Source organism: Cryptotermes secundus, unplaced genomic scaffold, assembly GCF_002891405.2.
Source record: "Cryptotermes secundus unplaced genomic scaffold, Csec_1.0 scaffold766, whole genome shotgun sequence".
NCBI classification, from domain to species: Eukaryota; Metazoa; Arthropoda; class Insecta; order Blattodea; family Kalotermitidae; genus Cryptotermes; species Cryptotermes secundus.
The window spans coordinates 234920-256900 of record NW_019727791.1 but is presented as its reverse complement, the minus strand read 5'-3'; the positions used below and the strand labels follow the sequence as shown (position 1 = coordinate 256900).

At 37.1% G+C, this 21981-nt stretch overlaps 1 protein-coding gene across 2 annotated transcripts in view; it reads right to left on the bottom strand.

The window, feature by feature from the left end:
• LOC111865010 overlaps positions 1-21981 on the bottom strand; it is a 97735-nt gene that overhangs the window by 45154 nt on the left and 30600 nt on the right. For both annotated transcript variants that reach the window (XM_023852694.2, XM_023852695.2), the window contains exons 5-12: positions 17486-17637; positions 17228-17293; positions 15041-15171; positions 13209-13330; positions 11867-12093; positions 10822-11005; positions 7794-8084; positions 2483-4218 (exon numbers count right to left, since the gene is read on the bottom strand). In XM_023852694.2, coding sequence (XP_023708462.1) covers positions 2483-4218; positions 7794-8084; positions 10822-11005; positions 11867-12093; positions 13209-13330; positions 15041-15171; positions 17228-17293; positions 17486-17637 — 2909 coding nt within the window. The remainder of the gene's footprint in view (positions 1-2482; positions 4219-7793; positions 8085-10821; positions 11006-11866; positions 12094-13208; positions 13331-15040; positions 15172-17227; positions 17294-17485; positions 17638-21981) is intronic.

Here is a 21981-nt window from a genome sequence, read left to right as displayed (position 1 = left end):
AATTTGGCTTAACCGGGTTTTCGATTAACCGTGACTTCCATCCCCACCATTAGCCCGGATAATCGAGAGTTGACTGTACTCATAACCATTTGTGCGCAAAATTCAAATTTCAGAAACTTTCAGACTGCCCCCTGTATCTGCAGAGAAAATTTAATTTTATGAATTAATTTCACACTCCTACTATCAGTATGTGAAAGACAATAAATATTAGTATATATATATATTGTAACGTGTTTCGGTTACTGAAGACGCCGTAGAGATGGTTAATTGGTTTATAGAACAATCTACAAATAATGGCTACAATTACTTATCACACAGTTGCGGGGTTTCACACTTTATAACCCTAATCGCAATAATCTGTTACCACTGTTGCGGGGTTTCACACTTTATAACCCTATGCACAAATCAGTTCACTCTGTCTTCAGTAGTCTACACGTTTACAGCAGGGGAGCTATGTGTCACTGTATCACACACTCCCAATTACACAATCACACACACGTCCGGTTCTTCTTTCCGCGACGGCTGCTATACTCCAACTGTAGTCGGCTGACTGGAGAACTGTTGATAACACACTCTCGCTCGACTACTACTGATCTCTGCGACTGCCGCTATACATCAACTTGACTCGGCGACTGTTACGTTATAACTCAACTGGCCGACTGCTACGTTACAACTAACTCGGCAACTGTTACGATACAACTCGAAACTGTCTTCAGCGAAGGCCACGTTACAACTGACTGGTAGCTGCTGTGCAGCTCACTTACATAGCTGCAGTGCTTGCCTGTTGCATAATGAGTGCCACGTCATCCTGTTATGTCACCGCTGTTGACTCGCATTGCATAGCTACCAGGTTGCGGGGGCTCGGCTAACTTCGGCTCCGCTCGGCTCACTTCGGCTCCGCTCGTGACGTCACCGCGGGGAGAGTGGCGGGGTGATGACTCGCCTATTACCCGAGTGCTACATTACCGCCACGTGCCGCTGGGGAGGTAGGGGTCCTTCGTTGCACAACATGTCACAATATATATGAAATTTACTGTATTAGCTGGGGACCAACTCACCCCACTTGCCTACTCATGGCAGTCCCTACAAGCAGCAGGTTGGCCTGCATGGAGGCAGACAGGCTTGCCTGGTTTATTAAGGGTAGTGGTGTCCTAAGGTAAGGTACAAACTACCATGCCAAGATCTGTAAACACTTAGCAGTATGGTGAACAGTTCCTTTGGAATACAGAGCAACAAGTAACTGTTAACTGGCCTTCCTCCCACATGCAGGGATTGGTGGTCAGATTTTCCTGTAGCAGCCAAGATCCTTTGGGTGCTCTAATGAGAGTCCATTGAGAGTGAGGCTCTATCAGTGACAGCAAGCAACCTGACCATCATGAAGCAGAACTGGACTAGCTAGCAGAAGAAGTGGCCAAGAAACAGATGACTCCTCTTATGGAACTGAGAGCTTGGCTGGAACTCAGTTGCAGGTCCAGCTAGCATAATGGTGGGGGCTCTGCTGGCCCTACTAGCAAATGACAGAAAGACTAGTGTTTTCCTCTCATCAGTATCCTCTTAGGAAGAAAAATTCCTCTTGCACTGGATGGCTAATCTTGTGTGGCCTCCTGTTGCTGTGAAGAGATCTTTCTGCATCAGAGCACCCAGTTACTGTATCTTCCGTTGCCATGCAAATGGCCAAATCTTTTACGGTCTCTGGTGAGGGGTCCCCTGAAGGAAGGCTGAAAGGGATCTCTTCACAGGAATGAATAAGCTGACCATCATGCAAAATAATTGGAAAGCCTAGCAGGAGAAGCAAAGCAAGGGATGGGCCCCTCTCGGTAAAGCCAGGATCTCAGCTGGGCTTGGTTACAGGCCCAGCTGTGACCTGCTGTGGAGGCTCTCTGTCCCTGAAGCACACAACAGGGATAATGGGAGGGTCCCTGCCATCAGTGCTCTGGGTAGGGGCTTTCTATACCTGTGTTCTGCTCTATCACTGGGGTGAATGAATAGTCGAGATCTCTTGGAGACTGTGGTGAGGAGTCCAATGGAGATGTGACTAAAACAGCATTTCTGATGGGAGTGAACAATCTGACCACCAAAAGAATGAACTGAACAGGCTACCAGGCAGGGTGGGCTGGGGGAGGGGGATTCCCAATCAAGGGGTATGAAGCCTCAGCTGGTATATGATCATGGGTCTAGCTGGGACCAGGTGAGGCTCTTCCAGTGCTGGGGGTGGCCTTTGTCTCCCTGTTTGCTTCTCAGGAAGGATTCAGCTCCACGGAGATGTTACTTGGATGACTTTAAGTATAAGCTTCTGAAGAGAAGACGTTACATCATGAACTACCCTGCATTTCAAGGAATATTAAAAAATTATGTAACAAAATCTTGTCCCTTAGGTAGGGAACCTGGAAGCTGATAAATTTTCAACCATGTCTCCATGTGTGAATTATAATCATGCAGTTATCAAGCACATATGATTAACGAAAATACACAGAACACCAACCTTATACACATTACCGGTATCTTCATTTGCATGTTGTTTTCCAAATGGAGTTTCACTACTTTTGTCAGCTGATAATTTTGATACAGATGTATCATCAAATGGAAAACTTGAATTCTGAGGAGTTGAAACCTGAACAGTTGCCAATCTCACATCATTTGGAGCAATCTGGACCTGTATAGTCATTTTACCAGAAGATGCATCAGTAGGAGACATAGGAGGAGATTTAGGCGAAGAAGAATTTGAGTTTCCAGCACTCATTGTTTTGGATTTGTCAGGTGAAATGGGAACAGGAGGCTTTGCTGCAGAAATCTTTTTTACTGCAGCTGAATCTGACTCCCTTTTGCTTTCCTCTGCAATTGCATTGCTTATTATTTCAACGGCATCTTTTAATTTCTTTATTCTGGCTTTCTCTTGCTGGAACACTTTATCTGTCATGTGCAAAGCTGGCACCAATTTTAAATCTGCCTCTTCATCTTTTGCTGTGGCAGATGTCACAGTATTCTCAGGATTCATGCTCTTACATTCATTACTTTCTTCCATGTTAGGTTTTGTACTTTGCTCTAGAGAACATATTGCATCAGTCTGTGATGCACTAGACTCTATGAACAATTGATTTTCCCTAGATGATTCAGGCAATGTTTCTTCCTTCTTCAAGCTCTGGGAATCTTCTAAACGTTTTGGAGTATTCAAATCAGATTCTGTGATCAATTCACTAACATCTGAACTTTTTCCTACATCTTTCACTGCTCTGGGTGTATCAACATTATCACTATCACAGGAAGAACTTTTTGTTGTAATAAGTTTAGAGTTTTGACCTACAGCTTTTTTTGATGAAGAGTTTTTGATTGGCACAGGAAGGGCTGAAGTAAGTGACGATCTTCTCTCAAAAGCCTGTTTATAGTCACTAACTTTAACTCCAGGTATGAATACTTTTTTGGGTTTTTCTGTTGTTGGTAACTTTGAATCAGAGCCGCTAAGAAAGATATTGAATTTGTCACCATTTTCAAATATTTTTGAACGCCTCCTTTCAACAGGTTTAGTGGGTGAGGCCAATTCATCTCCTCTAGAATATTTATCAGTACCTGAACTTAATTTACCAAGACTTAAATCACCACGGACCTTCTTCGTTTTAACACCAGGTGTCTTTGACGTACCAGAAGTTTTACTTTCACTACTGTCTTTGGAAGACAAAGAATTTTTAGAAATGTTATCAGAACTGCTATTTATTTTAGTGTCACCTACTTCTTTTTTTAACAGACTAGAACTCTCATCTAAATTAGACTTATCAGTTGCCTTTAGACTAGATTCAAGTACATCTACTTCTCCTGCTGAATTCTGTGAATTTTCTAATGAAGTATCTTCTGATTTATTAGAATTTGGCACTCTCTTCTTTTTCACTTTGGGTTTTACAGCTTCAACTGGAGGTTCACCTGTTCCCTCTTTTGTTTTATTACTTTCACTGGATAGCAGGTGTGCTGCTGTAGGGGTTTCTTCTGTATTCTTCTCAGCTTTGGTCCCTTCCACTTCAGTCTGTGTTGTTTTTGGTTTAGGTTCAACATCCTTAGTTATTGCAGTTTCAGTATTAGTTGGAACACTATCAACTGATGGTTTTGATTTTTTCATGGAACCTTTTACTGATTTTCTTGCCATTCTGTCTCCTGCCATGGTTTTCTTTGTTGGATCTTTCTGCGAAGTCTTCTGTGTCATTGTATCAGCCTCACAACTTTCTGCAGAATCTGGAAGAAAACATAAACTAACTAACTTCATGGAGCCGAGCACTTCTTGAGAAGCTGCCCATTGTGCTGCTACTCAAGAACTTCCCAACATTTTACCGAACCTGAATGTTCATTACCATGTTCACAAGAACCCTCTCCATCCTGAGCTAGATCAATCCAGTCCATACCACCCCATTCTACCACTCTAATATCCAAAATTCATTGTAAGGATAAAGAACTAACATTTACAACAGCAAAAGTTCATTTACATTTAATTTACGTGTTGTACCTTAATCCTAATGCCATTCTGGCTCAATGAAAGTGAAATTTTGGAGGAGGGTGATAAAGGATTTAATTTGTATTTTATTGTGTTCCTTGTAGAACAATTTTCATAAGGTAAAATGTAAGTAAGATGAGACTTGTGTATGCCAGGGAGCATATGTATTAACTAAAATTGCCAAGTTGAAATACAGATGCCAATCCCTAGGATTTAAATCATTCTTCCTTTATGATAAAGGTCACAGTCAGTGTCCTTAGTAGTATCAAAGCTTCAACACAAAAATTCACAGTAACTGCAACTAGGCAGGTTAAAGCTAGCAAACTTCTGACTTGTGACCATATAAATGTTTACTAAAACCAAATTATTACAAATGAAACAAGTATCAAATGTTCTAATGCTCCTGAGATGAACTTCATAAAGATGAAATAAGACATTTCCTTATACTTTCTTACTATATTACTGCACAATTCTCTTACCTACAAACATGACCAAGTTCTATTCACTATTTTGTCTGTTTTTCAAAAATTCTTGAAACAGTGATGTACAATAGGGTTGTAAATTTCTTAAATAGATTCAATTGGATATAAAATGCTCAAAATGGTTTTAGAAAAAATAAATCCACGTTTACGGCAATTCAAACTTTTATTGGAGAAATTCAGAAACACTAGATAATAAACAACTGGCCTTTGGTATATTTCTGGATCTATCAAAGGCTTTTGATATTATTCATCATAACTTGCTGCTTGCAAAGTTGGAACCATATGGGCTGAGAGGAATATCTCATGCATGGATGAGATCATATCTTACAGATAGATCACATTTTGTTGAAATTCACCAAATGGATCAAAATACTTCTAAAATGAAGACAGTTACCTCATCCCTTACAGCAATTAAATATGGCGTACCTCAAGGTTCTGTTTTGGGACCCCTTTTATTTCTATTATTTATAAATGATCTGCCCCTAGTTATACATAATGCAGAGGTAGCACTATTTGCTGATGATACAAATATAGTGATTACTGGAAAAAATATTTTATCATTAAATGAAAAAATCAAAATGTAAAGAATCAATTAGAAAAATGGTTTTATGAAATTTGTTTAATAATGAACATGGATAAGTCGAAGGTATTATTTTTTTGGAGAAGTAGATCTATTCCAAATACCAGACCCATTTTTTATATAAATAGTAAGGAGGTGGTTTGTTCAGTGGATGTAAAATTTTTGGGTATTTGCATTACTGAAGATTTAAGTTGGGCAACCCACACCCAATGTGTGTGTCAAAAACTTAGCAAGATTACCTATTTGATAAAATCCCTATGGGACTCAGTGGGCCAAACTGTTTTAAGTAGTGTGTACCTTGCAAAATTTGAGTCCATGTTGAAATATGGTATTATTTTTTGGGGTGGGGTGCAAAAGGACTCTGAAACTATAAACTGCAGAAAAAATGTGTAAGGTTGATAAAAGGTGTTAAAAATAGAGTTTCCTGTAGAAATTTGTTTCGTGTATTAAAGATTTTAACTGTTACTTCCTTATATATTTTTCAGATCCTGTTTTATAATAAAAAAGATTTATACCAACCAGTATTCTGATGTTCATGGCTATAACACTATTCATAAACATAATTTGTATGTACAATTTTGTAATACTGAGCATAGCAAGAGAGGGGTGATTAGTATGGGAACCAAAATATTTAATGGCCTTCCAACTGAATTAAAGAATGTAATAAATTTTAATGTTTTTAAGAAGAAACTTAAGAATTAATTGTTGTGTAATGTCTTCTATTCTCTTCAAGAATTTTTTAATAATTGTTGACATGGGCTGTTTGTTGATAAATCTGTCTGTATATTTTTATGCCTTTTTTGGAGTATTTATTATTATTAATTGTTGACATAAACTGCTTGTTCATAAATCTGTCTGTATATTTAAATTATTTATTTTTATGTATNTTTGAGTCCATGTTGAAATATGGTATTATTTTTTGGGGTGGGGTGCAAAAGGACTCTGAAACTATAAACTGCAGAAAAAATGTGTAAGGTTGATAAAAGGTGTTAAAAATAGAGTTTCCTGTAGAAATTTGTTTCGTGTATTAAAGATTTTAACTGTTACTTCCTTATATATTTTTCAGATCCTGTTTTATAATAAAAAAGATTTATACCAACCAGTATTCTGATGTTCATGGCTATAACACTATTCATAAACATAATTTGTATGTACAATTTTGTAATACTGAGCATAGCAAGAGAGGGGTGATTAGTATGGGAACCAAAATATTTAATGGCCTTCCAACTGAATTAAAGAATGTAATAAATTTTAATGTTTTTAAGAAGAAACTTAAGAATTAATTGTTGTGTAATGACTTCTATTCTCTTCAAGAATTTTTTAATAATTGTTGACATGGGCTGTTTGTTGATAAATCTGTCTGTATATTTTTATGCCTTTTTTGGAGTATTTATTATTATTAATTGTTGACATAAACTGCTTGTTCATAAATCTGTCTATATATTTAAATTATTTATTTTTATGTATTTTTGGAGTATTTATTATTCCTAAATTAAGTTAAAAATGTATTTTGAAATGTATTGCTGTATTACAGTGATGAATCCCTGTGTGAATGTTANATAAAAGGTGTTAAAAATAGAGTTTCCTGTAGAAATTTGTTTCGTGTATTAAAGATTTTAACTGTTACTTCCTTATATATTTTTCAGATCCTGTTTTATAATAAAAAAGATTTATACCAACCAGTATTCTGATGTTCATGGCTATAACACTATTCATAAACATAATTTGTATGTACAATTTTGTAATACTGAGCATAGCAAGAGAGGGGTGATTAGTATGGGAACCAAAATATTTAATGGCCTTCCAACTGAATTAAAGAATGTAATAAATTTTAATGTTTTTAAGAAGAAACTTAAGAATTAATTGTTGTGTAATGACTTCTATTCTCTTCAAGAATTTTTTAATAATTGTTGACATGGGCTGTTTGTTGATAAATCTGTCTGTATATTTTTATGCCTTTTTTGGAGTATTTATTATTATTAATTGTTGACATAAACTGCTTGTTCATAAATCTGTCTATATATTTAAATTATTTATTTTTATGTATTTTTGGAGTATTTATTATTCCTAAATTAAGTTAAAAATGTATTTTGAAATGTATTGCTGTATTACAGTGATGAATCCCTGTGTGAATGTTATATTTTTTATGTGAGGTTGTTGATATTTGACATGTCCAATTGTAATTCTCTACAGCTACAGATGAAATAAATAATAATAGTAATAATAATAATAACAGTTCTGTATCATTTAATCTTACCCAAAACTACAGGTGTCTCATTCATTAAAGTTTCACCATTAACAGCAGGCGGTTCATTTGTTTCTTTGGAAATTTCAGAACTGACCGGTTCTGGTATCTCAATATCCGTGTCAATATCCATCTTCTCCTCAGCTTCAGATATGCTCTGCTTGTTTTCTTTAGTGTCAGAGGCCTGTGTGCTCTGATTACTAGACCGTACTGTAGACTGATTCTGATCAGCACAACGTTCCCGTTTGCCAAGACATTCTTTTCTTTTGGCTCCACCCTGGGCAGCATCCTCAGCTGATATTCCTGTTGCATAATGAGAGTATTTACATTCATTATCCATTTGTCATTTTCTCTGACAAACATTATAGAGCATTACAGAATAAGAAACTCAACAATACTGAGCTAAGTTATACAACCTTTGTTGTTCCCTAACACTCTGCACCATTCTAAATAATAAATTGTAAAAATGTTAGCAAAAATATGCTCTATTCTGAGTTTTTAACATATCATAGTTGTTTACAAACTGAAGACTGCGCAGCATATACAGGGTGATTCACGAAGTTTTACCCCCACTTAGGAAGGGCATTCCTGAGGTAATTTGGAACAAAAAATGTTAATATACTAATGGTATCCAACTCATAATTTAAGAGATACAGTAATCTGAAAACTGGCGAAAAATCTTTTCTTCTTCAAATTTCAGTCAATACAAATTAGAAATACAATACAAATACTTTTTAAATCATTAATGTTTTAGGAAAGAAGTAGTCTAAAACCATTTTTTTTTCAATTTCTTAATTTTGTATTGCGCAACATTTTTCATCGATTTTATGTTACAAAATTACATTATTTTCAGCATTCCATTCTGTAAACATACCAATGGTTGCATATCACACCCTTCTATCAATCTGTTTCCTTTAAACTGTAGTGCTTTAGAAGACGACTGGATTTACATAAGATTTTCAAAAATTTCTCCCTGCACATCAACACGTGTTGCACACGTATGAACCGCGCTCGTAGCATTTCGCAGTTCCACATTTTTCTTCCTTATTGTCATCGCCGCGTCCAGAATACGTTCAAGGAATGCTTCACATGTTTGTACCTTTACCTGGTACACAATGTCCTTCATCCAGCCCCAAATGCAATAAAATGAACGACCCGATTAGCTGATCATACAGAACACCACACCAGACGATGACACTGAATCGGTGTTGAAAATGTGATTCTATCGTGGCACGGGGATTACTGTCTGCCCAAACATGTAAGTTGTGACTGCTGTTGACCCCTTCCCATGTAAACTGTGCCTCATCGCAGAACATTATCAAGTGGTACAACTGCCGATTTCCATTTAACCAGTTGCAGAACTGCAGACGAAGAGCACAGTCTCCTGGTTGTAGGTGTTGTACTTGCTGTAAATGATAAGGATGCAGCCTGTTCTCATGAAGAGTCCTCCACGCCAAGGACTGAGAAACACCGAACCACCGAGCGAGACGTCTTGTACTGGCACGTGGACTGCGTTCTACAGCATCGAGAATGTTTTCTTCTTCGCGCAATTCACGTTGAGGATTTAGTTCATATTGTATACGAACGCTGGGGAGAGAACCAGTTTATCTTAATGTGTTGAATGTACTGCTAATGGATTTAGGATTCAGAATCCTGCACTTAGGATAACGCCAGTCATATTCGGCAGCAGCAGGTCTCGCATTTCCATCACATACACCCAAAACAAACACCATATCGGCATATTCCTCAGTGGAAAATGTGTACAGCATCTTAACTTCACAGTCACCAACACAACATCCTATTTATGACTGGAACACTCTGCCTACCTATGTGCAACATTCTAGCCGGTCTGCGTTATCTGCTGACACAGCTGCCTGGAATGCATGGTNGGGGGGGGGGGAAGGCATAGCGCTGCATTCACAATGATGCATTTCGAAAATCCATTGTTACTCCATAACTACTGAAAATTGACCACAAGTTTATAAGGAAATTTTCCAGGAAATAACCCCAGGAATATGTACCATAAGCCGGGGTAAAACTACGTGAATCACCCTGTATACAATTTAGCAGATAATGTAACTGCATGTAAAAGAAATAAGATTTCTTACCAGGCTTTAGATGATGAGAGTTCTACACTTCTTTCAAGATTCTACATTGAAATTAAATCTAGTATTGTCAATAAAAGCTTCATCTGTGCATTCTAGACAGTACAGAAAATTCTGAAGATCTCATTTAATAGTACCTCTCCACTACTGTCTTGACATATAGCAAACTTACTTATAAAGGTTGTAAGACAACAATCTACGGATGAATACTAAATAATTCAGTGTGTCTATAAGAATATATGGGTGAAATATCAATGCCTACAAAAACATAAGGGCAAACGGTAAAATAACAAAAGTAAAATGCTTATATAAAGCTGTTATTTAAAAGCATATTGCCACGAGTTGGGTATGTCACGCGACAAATAAATTCACGTGGGTCTCGGATTCAGCGAATCTTTATTGAATATTCACTCTTACACTCTTTACAATCGTTATCAGCTGTAGTATTACGTCTGCAACGTCTCAACTAGGTTCCGACCATCTTGTATGAAGGCTCGGTTCCAACTGTCTTGTATGAAGGCTAGATCTCGACTGTCGTCCTGTAGCTCTGTCGCTCTTGACTTATGTAGGTGTTCTGCGGACCGGATACGAGACACCATTTGCCAAGGTTCGATCTCACTTGTTCGGCAATCCGTTGCTTCGGGAATGATCTCTATAGATTATGGCAGTAACGTGTTTCGTCTCATCCGTTGGTATTCAACAGCCTTCTATTGTTCATCTCCGGGGAAACACATTCGTTGTTTCGGCATTGTCTATGCAACGGCTCACTGTTATTGCATTGCCATGGAAGTATCTACTCCAAACACGTTACAATATATTCTGCAATTGCGAGGTTTTCTTATAATTTTGCATTTGAGTGATGCAAGGAAAAATGCTACTACCTTAACATAACATACAAACCAGGCCAGCTTTCAGCACCATAAAATTGCAATTACCTTCTTCTAGCTTTCTTTTTGGAGCATCCTTGGCATCTCCACCACTTCCCCTTCGCTTCCCCTTTTCAAATTCTCGTATTCGTCGCTCAGTTGAAGTCTGATCTAATTCCATCAGGCTTCCAACTGAATGGCAGCGAGGTGGTCCTAACTGGTCTGCAACGATTGCTCTGGAGTCACCATGACCCTGAAAGCAGGTTTTCAGTTAACAAACAAACTCTTTTTGCATATTTGGTAAGAAATGGTTTTGTTCTTATTCCTCACTAGATGCCTAAGAAGAAATCATAATTCCTTTCTTTGAAATATATGTCTTCATTTGAAGATGGAAAACAGTCATACACACTTTGTCTTTACAACCCATCTTTCTCACAGCAGAATACTCTGAGCGAGAGAAAAATATACAATTAAAAATAAAAGTATTTAAGTTGGCCATGCTAATGCCTGAATCCTGCAGTAGGACCACTTAGGTAACAAAATTCCAAGTACTTCAATGCTGTAAGTTCCAGCTCCACAGCTCATCATAACCTGCAGATAAAAGTGTAATAAAGCACACAACACAATACATTGTCATACCCATCACAGTTATGCAGAGCTATAATGGAGTATGTCATATCCACTCTAGGAGTTAATTTGAGAAACATGGACTCTGACAGAGTCTGTCAACTAAACAGTGAGTGTCAAATCAGCAGTGTAGATGACATGGCATTTGTTTAATTGTCAACAATGTGTAAAAATAAACATGGATCCAGTTTGACAATGGGACTTCATTTTTAGTGATAATGTCTGGAAAATGCAAGTATTTGGATTCTGTATTGTGAAAGGGATACAGATAGTGATGGAAACTGGCCTCTCTAAAGCTTGGGGTTAAATTAATTTTTCTAAAAAAGAAGAATATGTACAAAATTACAAATTCTGGTCTGCGGGAATATATATTCATCAGCTTGTGACAATAAATAATTAACTTTATAATTTCAGTATTATTTATTTTATGAAAAAGCCAAGTAAAGAACCAGTGCTTTTGCTAGTATTCAATGCAAGGTTCTTTTACCTGTTCATCTGTAAGTAACATCTTGTCACTACCAACTGCAGGTGGTGGTGGAGCCAAGGAAAGTAGAAGATCCAGCCGAACTGGTGTCTGATTTGCTAATTCCTCTGCTATATCCAGGCACAAATCTGTATGACCTTCATTCACCCACCAATGAGAGCATATTTTCTCTATATCAGCACGACGTGCTGGAGTAACAGTCAGCATCTCTCGGATCAATGGAGAAGCAGCTGCATTGAAAAAACAAACATACTGTCAATATGCACATACCATTTCAAATGATCAATTCATGGTTTAAACTCTGGCTGCAGAGTTCCTTATTCCTTCTTCATAACTAACTAACTTCATGGGGTTGAGGCCTTCTTGAGAAGCTCCCAGTTGTGCAGCTACTCAAGAACTTCCTACTATTTTATGGAAACTGAAGGTATATTACCGTGTTCACAAGAACCTTCCAAAAGTCCCTATCCTGAGCCACACCAATCCAGTCCATACCACCCCATCCTGTAGGCCAGTCAGGATCTTTAGCCTTAAGGAGGGAGGAAATGTGACAAAATACCTGAAAACAGGATTATTTCACTGCTATGCAATGGCTCATGAACAGGTTTCCAACGAAATTAATATGCCTGCAACAACAGAAGAACCTGTTTCTAAGCAAAGGATCAGTAAACACATTGTTGGAAACATTTTTTGTCCAGTCCATGCAAAGTGGTTATAAAGAAGAGTTCAGTTGAGAACAGTCAGTCAAGTTCTGAAGTTACAAGTGAGCAGTCAGTTGAGAGCTGGGGAGACTGAGAAGATAGCACTATACGTTCAGGTGTGGGGTGTTAATCAGTGGGCAATGACGTGACCACAGAAGCTGAAGAATCTTGATTGTCTTAAATCAGTAATAGCCTGTAGTTCTGAGTGGTGTATACAAGTGGTCATTAAATCCATACACCAATCCACACCCTGTCAATAGTCATGCACCCCTAATTCGTGACAATATTCTTTATTCAAGAAAAATTAAATCACAATCTAAAACTAAAAAAAAAGAAATTTCTGTATGATTTGTTTCTTTAATCAAGACTATGAGTGATTAATGGGAATCCCATATACACTGATCACATGGTGACACTGACAAAAGCAAACGCTATGAGCTACACAAAAATGAGTAAGAGACATGAGAGACATAAGAAGGGAAATAAATTCTTAGATTACATAGTCTAGTCCAACATATTTCAGAAAAGGACCAGAAAATTTTCAAAAATAGGCTGCATGACCAACCTTTGGACAATTACTCAATTACATGATATTTCAAAGAAGAGAAATTCACATTAATTTCAGACATAGATCACGAATAACTTACGTGATGGTTTCTTTGGCTCAAAGTAGTCACCCTGTGAAATCTGCTTCACAAGACGCTTGAAATTTGATCCATCAAATGGCATTGCACCATATACAAGTGTGTATAACAACACACCAAGAGACCTGTAACACAATTATATAACTGTAAAATAAATGATCACAGACTTCTTAGAATTTTCCAGATTTTACAACCATTTTAAAAATTATTATCTATATATTATCAAGTGACACCAGTCATTCTTATCACTAAACATATAACAGGAGTTTCAATTAAAAGTCAAAGGCAATGTAGCCGCAAAATACTTTCACTGGGTTATTTACATTTAACTTTATTCAAGAACACAGGTAAGTACATCCCTATGTAGGATGTGAGATAAATATTTAGTAAACAAAAAATACTTTAGAAAGCAAAACAGCCAATAACCAATAAATGAAATCCAACTCCATGGACCAGGGTCCTCCTCGAACATGAAGATAAATTACTGTGTTCACACGAACCTGGAACTGGGCCCTCTGAGTTACTCGAATCTCTAGTCCACGGTCTTAAACCAAATTTCAGATCTATTTGAGCCTTATCTTCCCACCTATGTCTAAACCTCCCAGGTAGGCTCCTGCCCCTTCAGGTTTCCAAACTAAAGTTTCTGATCTCAAGCATATCTGCTACAGGCCCTGTCCAATTCATCCCCTTCAACTGATCATGCAATGGATGACAGTCTCAGAAAGTCATTATGTATTCATGAAAATTGGCTAAGATGCTCAGCAGCTATTTTAGAGAAGACACATGTACATGCTGAATATCACAACACACACCAATATGATGATACCACAAAAAGTAAGGAAAGTGAGACCAATACTACGTCATATTCCATGAAGCCCTCTTCTGAACAGATTAACTCTGAAAAATGTGTAATGAATATTTATTTATATTATACTTCACAAGTTATAAATCTTAGGTAAAGAGAAAGGTATAAACAAACAAACAAACAGGTTTAAGTTTCAGAATTTACAGTTTCAAAATAATCAGTTCATTCAGTTTCTTCCCGTTCTGAAATTCAGTGCTTATGTGATACACTTCATAGAAAATAGCTTCTACTGCTATGTTTTAAACAATATGCAGCAAGAATGAGTTTCTTTTACTGATATATTTCTAAACATGCAGTACAATGATTTCATCTTCTTCTGCTTTTTATAAAATATGCTGTCAAATGTAGCCACATTCTGAAAAAACACCAGTATTACAAATGTGAATTACTGCTGGTGAATATTACAGTACAAAGCACTATGTTTCATTCAAATACTGACATTAATATGAACACTTACTTTGAAAGTGATAATAATGGATAAGAAATATGTATTAGATCCACATAAATGTGACACAAACATTTGTTACACATACAGGATGTAAGACACTGACAATGGTGAATATTAAGACCAGAGTCTTCGTGTTGTGATACCATACTGTCTCCAGGAAGGTCACCGATGTTTCAGAGAAAAACACTCTCTTCATCTGCGGGCCAACTACAATCCTGCATAAGAAGTCACATCCTTCAAGGTCAAAGTCTTAATATTCGTATTCATTTCCTTCAGATGTCCAACTTCCACCAGGTGTCAGCTGTCACAACTGTGTCCATGAACCAAAATAGACTAATTTACTGGTTTTTAGTATGAAGAATGTTCAAAACTGTGCAAGTGCACATGACATATGAATTTTTAAGTCACAATACCTTTTTCACAAATGTATATGTTAAACCTGTAGTTTCACTCCTGTGATATAAAATTAATACATATAGTAAAAATATTATTACAAACACAATGTTAATAAATATTTCTCACCAGCAATCAACTTCAGGTCCATGATAGGGTGTTCCTTTGACTATTTCTGGTGAGGCATATAATGGACTGCCACAAAATGTATTCAGAAGCCTCTGCTCATCAAATACATTTGACAACCCAAAATCTGCAATCTGTTGGCACAATTACAAAAGAAAAAACAATGAAATTACATAAACTTAATGCTACCATCAGTTCTTAAATATATTTAATATCCAATTCAAGGATAAGAAATATTTAACAGTTCTGGCACCTAACGTTTAGTACATATTACAAATGATTACATACGTTAGAGAAAAGAAATTTTCAGGTAAATTAAGCATCAAGACTTTTCTCACTGTATAGTTCTGAGTGAAAACCCCAGCACAGATGTGAATATATACAGTGTGACAGAAACAGTGAAGTGCCTTTAAAATACAATAATGATTTACAAAAAGCAAAGCATATTTTACTTTGAATATACAATCTGTTTCTATAGCCATTTTGACATCGTTCATCAATATTTTACTCTATGTGAAGAGGTCCCTTAGGTGATCACCATACTACTGAATGCACTGGTGCAAATGATGTGAGAAGCTCTGCATAAATTTCCAAGGTGTTTCTTATGAAATGTGAGTGATTTCTTCTATGACCATGCCTGGTAAATGAGGAGGCCAGGCCATCTCACCAAAATGAGAAATTACCTGCTGTGGGGGGGAAAAAATGTGAGGAACAGCCATGGTAATTCTTGCCATGTGTTTCACTATCTTGCTGAAACCATACACAGATTTTTCATGCCCCACCAGATTTTGTATTATCAACATGAAAAATATTTCAATTTTGTGAGCATAGTAATGAACAGAACTGTGATAGCTTGCTCATCTTCATTTTTCAAGAAATATGGTCCAGTGATTACAGTAGGTGACATCATAAACCAAACATGAACTTCAGACCATAGAGAGGAGGTTCGTGAAGGTCATGTAGATTTTCAGCAACCCAATATAAAAATTTCTGCTTATTAAGAGTATCATGCCAATGAAAATGTGCTTCATTATTTATGAGAATGTTGCCTGGTGTGTCTGGATTACCAGATATCAATTCCAGAAACTCATGACACAATTACAAGCACACTTATATCATGGTCACTGGACTGTTATGCAACTGGAATTCTGCAGGAGTGGAAGTTCAGGTCACATTACCCTCCTGTCAGACATGTGTAAAACTTGAGCATGCTTATGTGCTACCTCCTTAGGCTGTAGTCAATAGAACCCATCATTCAGGCATAGTTCTTTGGTGTGCAAACTGAACAATGTAGGTGAGGCGGCTCTTTACAAGTGACAAGAGCCTTGTTCACTTAACTGTCTCACCCATGGATAAATTAAGTTTGGAGGAGCTTTCCATTGGTTAAACTGTCACTAAGATCCTCAGTGTGATTCTGTAACAGAACTCATTAGAATCAGAAGCCTTACAGAATACACACGAGGCCCTCACTAAATGCTACATGCGGGACTGAACTCCAAAATCACTGCTATAGGTCCATCACATGTACTCTATCAAAACTTAGCAGACACACACACAATTACACTTCAATTCATCATTGCTTCTGTCACATATTGAATATTACAATCAGTTTCCTGAACATTTTCCCCTATGGAATATATTACTGAAATGAATAAAAAATGTTAGAATTTGAAGGATGCCATAAAATAGGGTGGTAGAAACATGACTGATTGATTGATTGATTGATTGATTGATTTATTTATTTATTTCGTCACCGTAGATCATTGTACATGATATAGGACAAGTCAAGTTAATTCTGAATATTAACAATTTAATATATGAGTAAGATTAAAATTACAATAGTTACAATTGTTTACAGTTGATTACAATTTAGAATTAGTTAGATATTCTTATTTGTGGAGAATTTGATGGAATGAAGATTGGCAGGGGAAACCTGTCTGGGGAACAGTAAAAAATCATATTCAACAAGCAATTAAAATTAAAAAAAAGTACAGATAATTCACAAAATGAATAATTCACACATGGGTAATAACCATGAAACATAATCTCAATGTATGCAGTGAGACAAAAATCTGTTTCATTAGAGTAATTACTGGCCCTCCATTTCTTCTCTCTAATTATCTGTACATCAGAAGAACTTGTTTTTTAGACACAAATTCCAAAATAACTTACCACTTCTAGAATACTTACCTTTGCACTACCGTACTCATCCAGCAAAATATTTTCTAGTTTGAGGTCTCTATGACAGATCTTGTGCTGTTAAGACAAACAAAATTATGCTTTACATACCATGGCATGGCATGGGTCATACTACTGTGACAAGCTTACTATTTCAACAGTCACTCTACCAGCATTTTCTGGACATTCAGTTCAAAGGAAAACATACACATTTAAAAGAGTATTTGGAAAATTTACTTTCATTCTGCTGTCAAAATATCAAACACTCACCTTGTGGCAGTAGTATACAGCTGTTGCAATTTGCCTAAATATTCTCCTTGCTTCTTCTTCAGCTAGTACCTTCCTTTCACTTAGAAAGTCATACAGTTCTCCTCCTGCTGCATATTCCATCACAAGTACCATCTTCTCTCGGTTTTCAAACACTGAAAAGTTACACATTACAAGCATGATGACAACATAATTCTAATATGGGAGTCTCATTACTTGGTGCTTCAAGTATATGTTTTATCATATCAGTAGAGGACAGTCAGTTGAAATCAACGGGAAACTGAAAACACTAACATAAGAATCACATTTCATACACACTACCTAATTCCAGAGAAAGTTATTTCTTACTTAAAAAAATCAAATACAACTCAGAATGGAATTAGCCCGAGAAAGAGTGAAACCTAGTGCAGCATTTCCAAACCTTATTTGACCTGCATCACAGCTATACACTTAGTTAATTATTTAGTCACTTTTCGGTTCTGAAACTGGATACATACCAGGGGTCTGTAAAGCATCACCTGTGTGGATGTGGCCTTCACCTAGAAAATTTTTGAAAAGAAAAAAGATGAAGAAAGCAGTCTTCTGGGATTTGGAACCGTGTATATGTGGTGTTAACCGACGTTTCAGAGGAATGTATCGCCTCCATCTTCAGGGTAGAAGGAAAAAATAAGAAATCTGCAAGGGAAGACACCGTGAGAAGCGGTCTGCTTTTACCGGCTCTCACGGTCTCTTTGCTTGTGGATTTCTTTTATTTTTCTATCCTGAAGATGGAGGCGATACTTTCCTCCGAAACGTCGGTTAACACCATATATACAAGGTGCCAAATCCCAGAAGACTGCTTTCTTCATAGTCACGGCCGTGAAAACCTCAAATCTTACAAAGAAAAAGGATGCTTACTAAGCCATCTGAGCATAAAAAACAGTATATATGAGGCTGAAGATTCAAGCTGAATTTATGTAGTGTACCCAAAAAATAATGGTGGGGTTTAGAGAACCAATGTTTACAAAAATAACGAACACATTCAAGAAATTAAAATTTCATTTTAAAACATACCTCAAATAGTTTTGAACATAATTAGTAAGTTTCCACATGTGTACCATTTGTGACCCTTCATATAGTCAATTGATATTGCACTTCTTGCCATACACACTGCAGCATATAGCTTGTTACCTGCTGAGTGGCTTTTCTCATTCTTGTCTTTATATGATTCAGGTATCAAATTTTGTCTATACAAACGTAATTCTTTTCAGAGACCCAAGAGAAGAAATCAAATGGTCAAACCAGGGCTCCTAGGTGGCAACAGAACTGAACCACCTCTGCCAATCCACCTTCCAGGAAATGCTACTGTAAGGACTTCCACAGCATGCCTTTGGGAAATGTGGCAGTTTGCCATCATGCTGTAAAATTATACTGTTTGTGAAGTCACTTTCTTCTAACTGAGGAAAGAAAAAGTTTTCTAGCACCTCCATGTAAACTTGTCTGTTAACTGTGTTTTACACAAAGGAAAAAAGTGGCCCAGACACATGATCACACATAACCTGCACCAAACATTCCACTTGAGGATACCATGAATGAGTTCTTGAACCAAATGTGAATTTTCTATGACCCATACTGGGCAATTATGACAGTTTACATGTCTACTGACATGAAATTGGTTTCACCACAAAATATCATGTTGGTTAATATATTCTATTCATTGTCTATAAAAGTAAAGTAAAGGTATCCCTGTAACAGACCGTCGAGGCCCATAGGGTCGTGAGATGTTGAGGTTCCCACATTTTCTAGACAATCGGCTCATAAATGGCAGTAAGGTTGTCAGCCTTACACGGCGACTACCCTTTACCCCCAAGAATATTTCAAGAATATTCCTGGTACTCATTTTTGGTAGAGGCTGAGACGACCCCAGGGCCATAGTGCGCTTGGATTAGGTCAATTGAAAAGAAATCCAATGACCTCATCGGGACTTGAACCTGCAACCTTCCGGCTTGTAGCACAGTGCTTCAACCAACTATGCTACCGCATGCCCCGTTCATCATCTATGCAAATTAACGTTAAACTTGCAAATTCCACACATCTTCGATTGTCATCTGGCTTAATTTGTTGCACAAGTTTGATTCTGTATGCATGCAACCAAAGTCATTCTACTAACACGCCACGGACTGTTACTTTTTTAATTTGTAATTGCAAACTGTGGGGGCAAGCAATTTCCCGGGGCTAAGAAACCAAGACTGTCTAATGTTTTCAACAATGTCATCTGCTGTTTTCAGTCTTTCTACTCTTGTCTGTTTTAAAACTCTACCCATTTCTTCAAACTGATGAAACCATCATCTGTTGTTACTCTCATGTGGATGAAATTTATTACTGGCATTAATAAACCAACATCACACCCCAGGAGTAATGAAGTTCTTAACAGTTTTAACAGACAGGTTAAAATGTACCTAGGTGTACATTCTGTGTACATGGACATTCCCTAAAGAGGTTTCAAGTCATATTTCATAAGCCTATATTCCCGTTTACTTCCTAGTATTATCAGGATGTCCATTTAATGACATGCCTCACATTTTCCCAGCATAAATCATTTATGGACAGAGTTCACTCAAATATCTCATGATCTACATGGTTATGTGAATTAAACAGTTATATGTATTTTCATCATAATATGCACATATCATTTGGACTAGCTTCCTGGTATCTGATTAAAGCTCCTAGAAAGTTTTGATTAACTGGTCTATATGGGCATCATCTAGGTTCTGTTTTGAAAATAAAAACCTTCAAAATTTTTATACACTAATTCACATTCCATGATAAATACTAACTACACCTAACATTTTCATATGAAGGTATTATTAACATCCACAGAACAGAAACAACACAGTGAAACAAAAGACACCTTGCCTGCTCATGACCTACTACATACCCTTTATACAACTCAACAACATAGGTTCATATTGCTACAAAAACCTGTGTGATGTTAAATTCGATTTTTTTAACAGGAAACAATAAGCAGAACTCAAACACTGGCTGACATAGTAAGCTACAAAGTAAAGTGCAAAAATGAAGAAAATGTGACAGGAATCAAAGAATATGTTCATGAAAACAGATGTATCACTATCTACAACTTAGCTAATGAATGGGAATCTCATCTGAATCATGACAAAGCATTCTTATACAAGATCTCAATGTGTGATGAACTGTGAAAAAAATCTGTGCTTCTGGAACAAAAGCAAAATTATGTCAGTGTTTGTCAGGACCTTCTAAAAAAAAAAAACTCAAAGAGACCCATATTTCCTTCTGAAACAAAAACCCAAGTCAGCAGTGGAGAGGAAGGAATTTAATGACATCACCATGATTGAAGAATAATCACTTGCTGGATTTTCCAAATTCAAAACATGCGACTCCTGCAAATACTTCTAACAACAGCATGATTATTTAACTCTCTATATTTAGTTGAAAGGAAACTGCTTTGAAAAAGGCAGCATGAAATAGAGGATAAATGGAGGAATCAGACTGAGATAGAGAAATAAAACAATCTGATGACACCGTGTACATCACACCTTTATGTTTCAAATATGAGACTGCAGATCATAAACAGATCTTTTTGCATGTTATATATATATAGGGTGTCCCAGGAGGAATGGACCAAACTTCGGGAGGGTGTTCCTTATGTTAAAGTATGCCGATATAACCCAAAACACCTATGTCCAAAGTTGAACGGTTACGGAGATAATGGCCAGAGAAGTGTCAAACTTTGACCGGCGTTGCACACTTGTTGATTACAAAATACATATTAAAACTGGCAGGAATATGTGGATTCTGTAATGTTAATAATGTACGTAACACCAAACTAACTTGTGAATGACGTGAAGCCATAAAATTGAAATACAAAATACTCGCTCGCCATGTCATAATTGTCCTTAGGGTTTCCAAGCACTATACATGACACATGACTGGCGAGCGATGACGTAATATGGCTGCGCTATGAGCCGACCACATAACTGTATTATACGTACATTCACGGATAATCTCTTTTGGAATTCCGTTTCCATTATCTCATGTGGATTATTGTGGGACCACGTATGCACATTTCGTAAATTATTTACACCGTCCAGGTTAAAAGACGCCTCATCACTACACATGACACATGAATGGCAAGCGCTGGTGTAACATGGCTGACTTCATATTCTGCTATAAGCTAACTACATAAGTATCAAAATACAGTACCTGCTTTATAGTAATTGTTCAAAGTGTCCTCCGCCAGCTGCAATGCAGTTTTCGGCACGCATCATGAGGGATTGGGTAGCAGAAGCAATGTTGCCTGAATGGTGACGTATGTGCTCTGCCGCTGCAAAAATACGATTCCGCAGTGCTTCTCGGGAATCGACCTTAGTTTCGTAGACTAAGGTCTTCATGTGGCCCCAGAGGTAATAATCTAGAGGCGTAAGATCTGGCGACCTCGGTGGCCATGCAATGGGACCACCACGACCTATCCAGCGGTTAGG